Source organism: Lithobates pipiens, unplaced genomic scaffold (assembly GCF_037356315.1).
Source record: "Lithobates pipiens isolate NorthernLeopardFrog02 unplaced genomic scaffold, aLitPip1_a1.2 Scaffold_18, whole genome shotgun sequence".
In the NCBI taxonomy this organism is placed as follows: Eukaryota; Metazoa; Chordata; class Amphibia; order Anura; family Ranidae; genus Lithobates; species Lithobates pipiens.
Window position 1 is genome coordinate 493,091,469 of NW_027507758.1, and position 14,058 is coordinate 493,105,526.

The 14,058-nt window shown below is 45.4% G+C and overlaps 1 protein-coding gene across 1 annotated transcript in view; it reads left to right on the forward strand.

Moving 5' to 3' along the window:
• Positions 1–14,058, forward strand: part of LOC143988774 (thyroglobulin-like) — a 308,918-nt gene that overhangs the window by 259,576 nt on the left and 35,284 nt on the right. The window contains exons 22-23 of the mRNA XM_077488625.1: positions 1,967–2,105; positions 3,623–3,678. Coding sequence (XP_077344751.1) covers positions 1,967–2,105; positions 3,623–3,678 — 195 coding nt within the window. The remainder of the gene's footprint in view (positions 1–1,966; positions 2,106–3,622; positions 3,679–14,058) is intronic.

Below are 14,058 nucleotides of genomic sequence, written 5' to 3' on the forward strand. Positions count from 1 at the left end.
AGGGACCCCCGTATAAAAAGCATGAGGGTCAAGGACCAGTACTGGGTGGCAACGTACTTAGACCCCCGGTACAAACACAAAATGGCGGAAATGTTACCGCCGTCGCAGAGGGCTGTCAGAATGCAGCACTTCCAGGCCTTGCTTCGAGAAATGCTGCATTCTGCTTTTGCGTGCGCTGGCAGAGGAGCAATTCCCACTCCCAGAGAAGGATTTGCGGGTACCAATCCAACAGCGCCTGCAAGAAGAGGCCGGTTTGAAGATGTGTTGGTGACTTCGGATATGAGGTCATTCTTTCAGCCGACCCATCGACAGGTGTCATCCGGATCCAGCATCAGGGAACGCCTAGACCGTCAGGTGTCCGACTACATTGGGTTAACGGCCGATGTGGACGCTCTGAGGAGTGATGAACCCCTAGACTACTGGGTGGGCAGGCTTGACCTCTGGCCAGAGCTTGCCCAATTTGCAATCGAACTGTTGGCTTGCCCCTCATCCAGTGTCCTGTCCGAAAGGACGTTCAGCGCAGCAGGGGGGATTGTGACCGATAAGCGTACTCGCCTAGCTCACCACAGTGTTAACTACCTCACATTTCTAAAAATGAATGAGGCATGGATCTCGGAGGAATTCAACACATGTGACCAGTAGACCATGTATATGTCTATAAACTATTTTTTTAATCAAGCACACAGACCTTCTTAATTCATTTGGCTCACTTCCTTGACCCAAAAAAGCACACCGTACTATATGCCCCTACCCTCCTCTTTGAAGAGGTTGAGCGGTGTCATATTTCTACTGGGGCTGCTTATGATATCCCTGTGCTGTGCTGACTTCCTCCTGGGGGTTCTTATTATGAAGGGATCACACTATCCCTGTGCTGTGCTGACTTCCTCCTGGGGGTTCTTATTATGAGGGGATCACACCATCCCTGTGCTGTGCTGACTTCCTCCTGGGGCTGCTTACGGTGCTGCTGTCAGTGCTGTATGTCACGGTGCTGCTGTCAGCGCTGTATGTCACGGTGCTGCTGTCAGCGCTGTATGTCACGGTGCTGCTGTCAGCGCTGTATGTCACGGTGCTGCTGTCAGCGCTGTATGTCACGGTGCTGCTGTCAGCGCTGTATGTCACGGTGCTGCTGTCAGCGCTGTATGTCACGGTGCTGCTGTCAGCGCTGTATGTCACGGTGCTGCTGTCAGCGCTGTATGTCACGGTGCTGCTGTCAGCGCTGTATGTCACGGTGCTGCTGTCAGCGCTGTATGTCACGGTGCTGCTGTCAGCGCTGTATGTCACGGTGCTGCTGTCAGCGCTGTATGTCACGGTGCTGCTGTCAGTGCTCTGTATTACGGTGCTGCTGTCAGATGCCTCTATCACGGTGCATGTGTCATTCCGGTATGTCACGCTGCTGGTGATCATCTCCTGCACCCTCTTCTTTGCCTACCCTGGTCCCTGACCTTCCCTCTCCTCCATTGCCTTCATTAGCTCCATAGTCCTGAATTGTTAGAACAATTTCCCAAATAAAATAAAAATGCTTGTAGTTATCGATCCCAAATTCACCTCATACATGTATTATGTCATTGTCCAGATGGTGGGACTACGTTTTACCCCCTAATAATTACCACGTGGCCGCAAATTCGACATGAAGGTTTGCAAAGTTCGCCTCCCATTGAAGTCAATGGGGCCCGCGGCGAACGTTCTGTTTCGCGAACGTTTGGGTCCGTTCGCATTTCGCGTTCGCGAAACGTCCCGTCGGAAGTTCGTCCATCACTAGTTGTTAGTCCTGCATGAAGCTTTTCCTGTTCATATTCCTCAGACACTTACCTGTCTTAACAAGTTGTTAGCAAAATTAAACTATGATGAAAAAGGACCGCACTTATAACTTTTAACAAACTTACAACATAAAACAACATACATTTCATTGTATTATTTTGTTCACCTTCCTCTGGTTCAGACTGTTAATGAACTTACTTTCATTCAGCCATGTCAAAGTTCTTCTCAGTCAGCTGCATCCCTGGAGCAACCCAAACCAACCTCTGCAAGCAATGTAAGGGAGAGGAAGGGAAGAACTGTAAGAACAGCCATGACGAGCCCTACTATGGCAACCATGGAGCATTCAGGTAAGTACACACAGCCCAAACATCCCACTCATCAGCTTACATTTGTTCTTCCAAAGCAAATATGTAGCCTTTATTTGGAGTATTCTAATTAGATGCACTGGCTTTTTGAAAATATACATATATATAAAAAACTGACAGCTTCGGTCAGAGCCGCTTTACCAACTATGGAAAGCTAGTAAAGCAATCGCCACTGCTGAGATGTTGTCCCCCCGCCAGAACATTGATCAACACTCTCCACCATTGGCTGAGAGCACTGATCAAGAGTCAGTTGGCTGCTGATTTTCCAGTATGCTTGTCTGACAGTAGCCAGCCAAATTTCCAGCTTCTGTAGGACAGACTGACGCACACGCAGGCCAAATGTCGGCCAGTTTTCATTGAACGGGCCGATGTCTCCTGACATACAGCCCGTGTGCATAGGGCTTAAGGCTAGCCATACTTGTACAATATTCTTGTACAAGTTTCCATTAGATTTCTCAAAACCATATATAACCAATATGAGGTCAGACCTAAACACTTTCAATTTGTATGCAATCAAGCAGGCCCTTGCACAACATAGTGGAAAGTAAATCTAAAGAAAACTATATAAAGAGGACACTTGACTGCATTGCTGGGAAAACACAGACCTGCACAGGGATGTAGAGGTATTGTGTGTATACCTGTGATGGGAGTCCATAGATTGTCCTATTGTGACTTGCAAATGCACGGATAGGGCCACTGTGTCCCTATACAACTTAAGGGTGTATGTGCGTGTTACACATGTGTGTTACAGGTCATGTGAATGGACCAGAGTGGAGTGAAAATAAGTACACCATATTACCAGAAGTATTGGGACACCTGCCTTTACATGCACATAAACTTTAATGGCATCTTAGTCTGTAGGCTTCAACTCTTCTTGGAACGCTGTCCACAGGGTTTAGGAGTGTGTCTATGGGAATGTTTGACCATTCTTCCAGAAGCGCATTTTTTGAGGTCAAGCACTGATGTTGAATGAGAAGGCCTGGCTTGCAGTCTTCACTCTAATTCATCCCAAAGGTGTTCCATCGGGTTGAGGGCAAGACTCTGTGCAGAGTTGAAGCTGCAAAGGGTGGGTCAACGCAATAGTGAACCCTATGGCATGTGTCCCAATACTTTTGGTAATATAGTGTATATGCATTTTTGACACAGGTTAATTTAGCATGGGTGTTAGTAGAGGAGATATTTTTAAGACGAATTAGGTGTAAGCTGGAATTCTACTTCAACACTTTAATCTTTAGGCATTAATACTAAAATGTAAATAAAGGACTTTGGGGTCTATTTAGAAATGTTTTCACTCAAAATGTATATTTTCACTGATGATGCACCAATTTTTCTAATCGGAGCCAATTGTTCAATTTTACTACAAATATTGGAGTCACTTTATCGCACGTTACACTGTAGAAAATGATCTCCTAGGTGTATATTCTGTATAGTAAAGAAACGAGTTACAGTATAATGTATCGAAGATGTAATATTTGCATATGTGTCTTTTCTAATTGCAGATGTTTGAAAGAAGATAATGGAGATGTAGCTTTTCTGAGAAGCACAGCTTTGTCAGGTAATTGAACAGCTCGGAATGCCTGCATAGTTACATACACTATATTACCAAAAGCATTGGGACACCTGCCTTTGCACGCACATAATCTTTAATGACATCCCAGTCTGTTGGGTTCAATATTGAGTTGACCCACTCTTTTCAGCTATAACAGCTTCAACTCTACAGAGAATGCTGTCCACAAAGTTTAGGAGTGCGTCTATGGGAATGTTTGACCATTCTTCCAGGTGGCCCCTTCCTATTCCAACATGTCTGCGCACCAGTGCACAAAGCAAGATCCATAAAGACAGTTTGCGAGTTTGGGGTGGGGGAACCTGACTGGCTTGCACAGAGTCCTGACCTCAACCTGATTGATCACCTTTGGGATGAATTAGAGGAGAGACTGAGCCAAGCCTTCTCGTCCAACATCAGTGCCTGACCTCACAAATGCAACTCTGGAAGAATGGTCAAACATTCCCATAGACACACTTCTAAACCTTATGGACAGCCTTTCCAGAAGAGTTGAAACTGTCATAGGGTGGGCCAACCCAATATTGAACCCTACAGACTAAGGCCGCGTACACACGCGGGGACTGTTCGCTCAACTTTGTCCGTCAAACAGTTTCAGCGGACAGTCCGCTCAAAATTAGCATGGACGGACTTGCCCACACACGACGAATGAACAGTCCGCTGAAACCGTGCGCGATGACGTGAACGGCCCGTACGACGGGACGAAAAATACGACGTCCTATACACTGCAATGCAAACTTCGGCGTGTAAATCCTTTCTGAGCATGCGCGGAACTTAGTTTGACGAACAAGCCTACACACGAGGGGACTGTTTGCTGAAACAGAGTTTCAGCGGACAGTTCTTCGGAATTTCCGAAAAACTTTGTTCAGCAGACTGTCCGCTGAAACTGTCCGCTGAAAGCCCACACACGAGCGGACTGTCCGCCGAAACACTGTTCAGCGGACAAAGTTGAGCGAACAGTCCCCGCGTGTGTACGCGGCCTAAGACTGGGATGTCATTAATGTAAAGACAATATAGTGTCGTTACTCTATAATGAGAGTGGGGAGAAAAGGGGATGGTGGGTGGGGAAAATACAGAACTGACATTAAGGAGCTGCAGGATGGGATTCATAAAGGGAGAGAAAGAGAGAGAGACACCTCCCACAAATTCAGGCTAATGACTTAGTCTTCCTACTTGTGATAGGAATCTTGTGACGAGTGATTAGGGGAGGAAATTGGACCTGAGTTGTATCGAGGTCAGAGTGAAAAGTATGCCTAAAAGGGGGCAAAAATAAGACCAGGTATAGGGTGACAGCATTATTGTGGTGTGCCATACATCCAAACGCTTATTGCAACAGCCTGCTGAAAGCCTGAGCCATCTCCACTCGTGGGTCGGGGATGTATCTGGAAAAGCAAGATGAAGGCCATCTGTCCAATCACATGAGATGGAACTCCCTGATGGGAGGCACCAGATGCTGCTCCAATGCAGAAGGAATGGCCAGAAATATTGTATGGGATTAAGGCCTAAATTGCCAAAAGAATGCGTGCATGGTTGATGAACCGAGTGGTAGTAAGGGGATGCACTGGGAATGGTACTGAAAACGCGGCCGTTCTAGGCCCCAGTGAACTCAGCACCGCCACTAGACACCACTAATTGTGAGTATTAAAATATTCAACATCGACACCATGCCTGACTTGGTGGGTCTTCTTGCAGTGCAGCTGAAGCACGTACTGATCATTTTAAGAGGTTTTGTGTACAGAAAAAATTGGAAAGCTATATAAATTCGAATTTTGAAAAATATTCTAAAATGATTTGAATTCGAATTTTGTTTGAATTTCATTATTTCAGATTTGTTTAAATTCGTTACTATTCTAATTAGAAAAGTCGGATACATTCAAATTTACGAAAATTCATCCAAATTTTAATTCGGAACGAAACGTACCGCGCATGTCTAATAGTAATTTGAAAGCTCTGCTTTCCTAGCTGTGGCAGAGAAAGGAATGCTCCTACACTGTAATTCAGGATAGGAATAGTCCAGTGATGGCGAACCTTGGCACTCCAGATGTTTTGAAACTACATTTTGCCATGATGCTCATGCACACTGCAGTGTAGTTGAGCATCATGGGAAATGTAGTTCCAAAACATCTGGGGTGCCAAGGTTCGCCATCACTGGAATAGTCTATGTTCTGAGGGATGGGGCTCAGTCATGTTCCAACCCCCTAGCTGATGATGCCGGAATGGACGCAACTTCGTCACTGTCCGACACGTGACATGACGTGAGGTACACTGCCAGCTACAAAGCAAGCTAGATTTAGAGCACAGTAACATGAGAGATGACACTAGTAAGACAACCAGACAATATAGACAGAGACAGGACAAAAAAAAAAGTATAAAGAATAGGATACGAAAATAAAAAAGGGAAAAGATATAAATAGAGGAAGAATGAAAATAAAAAAAAATTATTGACAAATTTAACTTTTGAGGAGGCCTTTCACAAAAGCAAGGAGACCAATTTCAGGCTAACAATAGGCCGGCTAAGCCTGCTCCCATGGGTCTAAATCGTGTCGGCCCTATGTGTGGTCGAGACAACCTGCAGTGAACAGGTTACCTACAACAACCTCAGACCTAACACACACCTGATGTCGATATGAATGTTGCAAAAGAGTATGATGTATGAGGAAGGAACGAGGAACTCGCCTAACTGCGAGCAGTCTAAGGATTCCTCAGAACGTACGAACCTGAACACGAGTATATAGGTAGGTAGTATGTGTAGTGCAACCATGCGCCAACCTAGCAACCAAATCAGAAAGTATAGACGGCGACAAATAGTGTATGGCCGTATGGCTGCGAAACACAAAACACACAATACAAAGATATGACATACGTGGGAACACAGAACAAATAAATGCGATCGAGACACAGCTGATACATTGAAATTAAAATGGGATGATAGGCTTTGGCGAACCTACGGTGTATGTATGTGTGTATATGTATATATATATATATATATATATATATATATATATATATATATATAGATCAGCAAATGGCAGGCTTCGGAAGCTGATGGTTTTCAGCATAGGAAGGCATAGACCTATCTGCAGTACTGAGAGGAGGGGAGCTGTTTTAACAAGGTGGCTTGATGGACAACAAATGACAGCATGTGGAGAGCTCAATAGCCATCCTGTCACTACAAAAAAGACAAAACACAGACAGGTATGTATGCGAGTATTAGGTTGAACCCAACCACATAAACCGAGGCTCAGCAGCCTGTGCAGGACAAGGGACACACAATAGAAGCGGACAGAGCCGCAATGAAAGAAACGGGGTAACATGGAGAAAACCTCAGACAGCCAGTGTTGGCCTGGAGTAGTTTGTAAAAGGAAATGGAGGAGTCGGCTTCCAGCAAACAAAGGGCGGAACCGAGAGAGAAAAAGAGAGAGAGAGAGACTCCTCTCTGCCTAATGACTTAGTCTTCCTACATATATTTATTTATTTTATTTACTTTATTTTTGGGGGGATCAGAGGGGTGAACACCCAGCTGGGAGACAGTTCAAAATCAAAATAAAGTGTGCTTTATTCAGCATGAAACCAAAAACAAACAAACAAAAATGACAGGTTTGTCTTAAAGCGGAGGTCCACCCTAAAGTGGACCTTCCGCTCATTGGAATCCTCCCCCCCTCCGGCACCACAATTGGCACCTTTCAGGGGGGAGGGGGGTGCAGGTACCTGTACAGTACAGGTATCTGCACCCACTTCCGGTGTAGATTCTGCAGAAGGTACGCCCCTTTCCGCAGAATCTACACCCCTTTCCGAAAGTCCCCCGCTGCCTACTGGGAAACACATGGATCCCAGAGACAGCGGGGACCATCCTTATTGCGCAGCGCGACTCGCGCATGCGCAGTAGGGAACCAAGAAATGAAGCCGAAAGGCTCCACTTCCTGATTCCCATACCCAAGATGGCGGCGGCAGCACCCGAGAGATGATCGAGAGATCGGCTTCGGGTGCCGACATCGCAGGCGCGCTAGGCGGGTAAGTGTCACTATTTTAAAAGTCAGCAGCTGCAGTATTTGTAGCTGCTGGCTTTAAAAAAAAAAATGGTGGACTCCCGGCGGACTCCCGCTTTAAATATAGTTCCCACACACAGGTAAACCTCAGTTCATCAGCAGACAGGCTTATAGGGCTAGCCAAAGCTAAAGTCTATTTTACAGGCCAGCTCACCCAGCAGGTCACAGTCCATTTGTGGAGCCTGCCAGACAGCATGCAGGTCTCTTCCTCCCTTCCTCATCTCACCTGATAAACGCAGAGGGAGCTGACATGTTCCCTCGGCGTGTCTTCTGGGTGCTGTGAGTGGCCGGAGCCACTTTACATTGTAGTAAAGTGTAATTTCTTCAGTGTTGTCACATGGAAAGATATAATACATGCTACGCTATGCATACTAGCTCATTATGCCTTTGCCTTGCAGTGTGTATTTTTTTTTTTTTTTTTTTTTAGAGGCTTTACTTCCTCTTTAATAAACAATAAACACATTGAACAGCACCTCTGGCCCCTCTGAGCTCTGAGGAAGATTGGACACCCCTCGAAAACACTTCAGCTCTTTTGGACTCTTAATCCCACAATTGGCACTTGACAGCAGACCATGCTAGGTGCATCACTTGGCGGACTGCATTTTGCTTGATATATGCATTTGTTTGTGAGAATAATTTTATATATTTTTATTGTAAAGTCCTTTTTCCATCCCCTCAAATACTTTACATACTTTATATACATATTGATGTTAGACCGACTGATCTGTAGTTTCCTGGTATGCACCCCAATCAGTTGGTACCTTTCCAGTCAGTAACTAACTAACCTTTAAAAATCTGAAATAGTAGCATGGCTACAAGTGAGCTAAATACCCAGGTGACTTGTGAAAATGTATTACTTCCAGGTTCCTCTATTTAACCTTTCAGATATGTGGACGTGGTCAAACTGGTTTGCATCAGTTCAGTGCTAATAGAAAAAAAAATCTAAGTTTTGCACCTCTTGCTGGGAGGTCCACAAATCACACACACTGATTGGAAACGTTGGACCATCTAGCCACTTTGCTATATTTATCCAGTTTAAAAATAAGCATGTCTACCACGTGCTAACACACTATACATCCACCAGAAACATGGGCATCTGCAGAACTGTTTTCAAGGGGGGGGGGGGGGGGGGGCATCATTTTAGGGTGACTCCATGCACCACCCCTTTTCGACAATGTCATTATCACATTATCATGGTCAGACACTACAGTCCCTAGGACAAGTGATCCCCATGTACCACGATGCTCTACCTAGTCTCCTTTGACTGGCCCTCAGTTATTGCCAATAGGGAAGGAACGGAGCCCCCACCCCGATAGCGACGCAAATGTGCTGAATCTTAGATTCAATCCCTGATTTCAGGGGGGGCACTTGACCCCCCCTTGCCCCTACCTGCGGACGCCATGACCAGAAATTCAAGATTATTGCATGTCATACCAGCACTGAACGGTTAAATATCCTGCTCACTGCGCCATTAAGGGGTTAAAGTGTATTAGTTGCAGTTTCTGATATTTACCCTTTCAGATATGTGGATGTGGTGCAATAAATTTAAAAAGTCAAAAGTATAATAATAAAAAGAATTTACTTAGCTTGGTATAAAGATGTTTTACAGATGATAAAATAGATACATATAACAATTTAAGTCCTGGGGAGCCTGTCATTTAATTCAAAATTACTGGAAGCGATAATTCTCTTTCCTCAGACACTTTGTCCCATGAATATAGGAATATTTAGAAAACTGGAAGTTATTTCCATGCAGGCAAACATAGCCCTTGCACAGGTGTACTCATAATTACACCCGTGTAAATGAGGCCTAAGCCATTTGCACCAGGTTTGTTTGTTCACATTGGGGTTGATTTACTAAAGGCAAACAGGCTGTGCATTTTGCATAGTGTAGTTGCTCCAGAGCCTAGTAAATGAAGTAAGGCTTCACCCTGAAAAGAGTACCCAAACATGTGCAAGGAATTTTTTTTTTTTAAATTGCATTTTTGCTTGCATGATTTGATGATGGAAGTCAACAGAATTTCTGTTCATTTATTAAGCTCTGAAGCAACTGCACGTGCAGAGTGCACGTGCAGTTTGCAAAGTGCACAGTCTTTTTCCGTTTAGTAAATCAACCCCATTGAGTTCCTTTAGATTTTTTTGTACCTGGTCTCCTGTCAGCCACAAAGGTACCATTTTTAAAACGCCATTAGTGTTACTGTTAAGTCTATTTAACCTTCTTTTTCATCTGTAAAAACGGGAAGAGAAAAGAAAATGAATACATCTGCCCTTTCCCTGTGATTTGTGAACAGCTTCCCAAGTTTATTTGTTATGGGTCCTATCTGTTTTTTCATAACATTTTAACTATTGGTATGTTAGATCTATTTCACATGGAGTGGCAATGTGTTTTTTGTATTAGTCTTCTTAATTGTTCCCTTTCCTTTCTTGTTGTATCCCTTGTAAATGTGGAAAGCCAAGGGTGTCACTTCTACTTTGTCTGCAGCAATGAATCCTGTATTTTTTCCATCCGCCCTTTAAAGTACAGCATACTCTTTAAAAAAAATATTGTCTATATGATTACCCCAGCTGCCTTAAGTAGTATGCCAATGATCTCAGACCTCAGGTGCAGTGTGGTAGGGGGGGGCGACGGGGGCGGAGCGCCATGACGTAGGAGCAGCCGCTCGCCGGATCTCCTGAGGACCTTGCTCTGTCTCCCCCCCGGCGTGCTCTCGATGCTGCACTACGTGCCACTCTATTGGCCCACGGAGAGCTCCAGCAACGCCGCGCCGATTCGAACCGGCTGCGGCGGTTCTCGTGGCCCTGGCACGCGCGCTAGTCGGCTGGCCGGCGCGGCCTGAGCTCTAACACACAGTAAAACGCTCACATCCTGCTTCTGTTCGGGCCCGTGAATCGGTGGAAGGTCCGGCGGATGCCCACCCCTCAGCGAGGAAGACCCCTGTCCAGAAGACAGCTGAACCTGGCGCCTGGTGAGGAGCTGCTGATCTAAGGAGCTGTGCTTGGCGGTCGATCCATGATGTCGGGACAGCGGTAAGGCAAGCGGTCAGACGGGGACGGGGGCAGCCTAAGGTTGGAGGAGGGCACGGACAGTATATCAGACAGGAAGATATCCCCCTGGTTATAGCTCGGGCTTATTGGGAGTGTACCCCTCCCCCCTGCTCCTTTATGGAACAAGTAGGCTGGTTTTGAATGCGGACCCCCGAAGGACAGTACTTCCCCTGCATGCCCCATACCTGTTGCAGCTATGCTTTAAGTGTTGTTGGAGAGGAGAGGGGGAAGAGATAAGAAGAGAAAAGTAATAAACTGTTTGCTGCTGGAACCTGCTCCATCTTTTGAACCCCCCTTTGAACACAAAAGAACAGTTTAATATATATGTATATAACCAAAGGGTGAAGTCTGTGCCGCTTTGAACAGAAGGCACTGGATGTATCTTGAAGTTTGATGTCTGACGTAAGAGTTTCTCTCGCTGGAAAAATGGAAAAATGCATTTAAAACCTTCCCTTGCTGTGTGATTATTTTGCTCGCCTCCATCTGGTAGTTAAAGGACTGGATATATTTGATATCGCTTTTTGATTTTAGGGCGAGATAATTTATTACCAGTGTAAGACGAATTCATTATAACAGCTATAACAATATTAATATCAAAAACTTTCCGTTACCTAGTTTACTACGCTATAAGTAAACCGTGGAGTTTCATAGTTTCATAGTTAGTAAGGTTGAATAAAGACACCAGTCCATCCAGTTCAACCTGAGTGAGGTGTCTACAATAGACCCTATCCCTGTACATTGCACACTCACATTGGTCCCTACCCTCAAGGTGCCCACAATCCAAGGTCCCCATTCAGTTATACGGTATGGACTTGGACAGAGGATTTACTCATAACGTGGAAAGTAATTGAATTATGTCCCCTTCTTGTTTCTCTTTTTTTTTTTTTTCCTTGAAAAGCAAGATAACGGCTGTTGTCGATACTTTTGATTTAATTGTACCTCATTGTGGGTGGTATTAGATCCCTGGGAGATTTTCAGCGGTTTGGGAGGGAGGTATATTAGATTAGGGTGGAGATAGGGGGGAAAGGAAGGAAGAGGAAAAAGGGAGGGGGAAAATAGTAAAGAGAATAACCTGGTGATAGTTAGATAGTGGGAGGGGAGCCTAGGTCCTACCAAAATGAGGGGAAAGACAGGTAAAGCAAATAAGACGATCACCCCGGCTGCAAGCCCGGTCGGAATCCAAAAATACATGGCTGCAAATTCTAGTATAAGAGAGGATGAAGTGACCGGTAGCCCCAGGACAGAAAAGCCATCCCGCTTGGGCCCTAGTAGACAGAAGGGGGAAGAGGGTAGGGGGGTAAAAAATCCTGTCATAAAGTCAAGTGAGCCTAAAAAAAAAAGTGGAGTAAACCCACAGAATGAAGAAGTAGGTCAGAATAATCCCCGGGGAGAGGTGGAGGTGGTTAACAGAGAGGCAGAAGAAATGGCTTCGGATAGTCATGGGGAAACCCCCCAGCCCCCACAAATTAGGGAGATGCTCTCTGAGATGTTCTCGAGAATGGAGGTCTCTCTAAGGGCGGATATCGCAACAATAAGAAGTGATATAGGTTTGGTCTTAGGGAGAGTGGAGGAGATAGAAAACAGAGTGGAGATTCAAGAGCATAAGATGGATGGAATTTTAGAGCAGATAACAGCACTTCGGAGGGCAAATAGAACAATTAGATATAAGTTGGAGGACCAAGAAAATAGAAGTAGGAGGAAGAACATACGGATAAAAGGTCTCTCTGAGACATATAGCGGTTCTGCCCTTGGAGGGATAGCTCAACAGATTTTTAACCCCCCTACTGGACAAGGACGTTACAGTCCCGTTGAAAATTGATAGAATACACAGAACGACACGACCTCGGGGAATTAGATCAGAAGCACCTCGAGACGTCAAAGTGAGATTTCATCACGTAGCAGAAAAAATGCAGGTAATGAGAAGAGTGAGAATACAGTCTGGGGTGGCCCATGAGGGCACGGAACTGCAGATTTACTCTGATTTAGCGGGGGAGACACTGGGAAGAAGGAGATGCTTAAAACCACTCACTGAATTATTGAGAGCGGCGGACATCTCATATCAATGGGGATTTCCAGCATGCCTCATAGGAAAGAAAGAGGGACGATCTGCAGTTCTACGCTTCCCAGAAGACCTCCCAGAATTTAGTGAGCAGTTAGGTATACACCCTGCCCCACAGATAGAATGGGCTTGTGAAGATGCATTAGGGGGTGAGGGGAATAGCACCCAGGGGAGGAAGAGGCAGGATGGACCGAGCATTTGGAGACGAAAGAATCCGATTACTTGAAGTGAGTTGAGTTATGGGCCGCGTTGGGAGCTGAGGAGTGTGGGGGGAGGGAAGATGGGGGGAGGGTGGGAGGGAAGGCTGGGGGAGTCTCAGACGGATAAGGGTGCGAGCCCCAGGGACACTATGGGGGTGAGGCGAATACAAATATCGGTCCACCAGTGCCATAGGCCTAACGGGAAGGGGGGTGTCCTACCCAGTCTCACAAGACGTTCCGTTATAGGACAAGGGGGGAGGAGGGAGGGGAGAGGGGGGAGGGGTGTTTTTGGTTGCTTCTTGGGGCTCTCACTCGGTCCTCCCATAGGGCTAGTAGGGACAGGTACCACTGGACGCCTCAAAAAAAAAAAAAAAGAGGGGGAATTACCCTGGGTAGGGAGGTATGGTAGTTCTTAACGTTATTAATTATAATGTAAGGGGTTTAAATACAAAAAGGAAAAGATATAGGATAAACGATGAATTGCAATACATGGAAGCAAATATAGTATGTCTTCAAGAGACGCATATAACATGCACTTCTGGGGTTAGATTGAATTCGGCTAATTTTCCGGTTTGGTTTTATGGGGATTCCCCATCCCCCTACTCGAGAGGGGTTGCTATAGGCTTCAGTAGAACAATGAGGTTTAACCTAGAAGAGCGACTAGTGGATCCGGAGGGTCGATACCTGTGTCTAAAGGGCAGGCTGTTTAATTTTAAATGTACAATTGTCAACATATATGCCCCAAACAAGAATACGGGTAGATTCCTGAAGAAAGTATTGAATAAAATAGAAGACTTTAAAGAAGGGAAATTAATCCTGGCAGGGGATTTCAATTGGAGTATGAACCCTAAAATAGATACTACAGGGGCGGGCCCCAGGATATCTGAACATAAACAGAGAATGTTTTTAAGGGTGTTAACCGCATATCAATTACAGGATACCTGGAGAACACTGCATCCAAAAGATAGGGATTATACATGTTTTTCCTCGGTCCATGGTTCCTTCTCCCGAATAGATTATATTT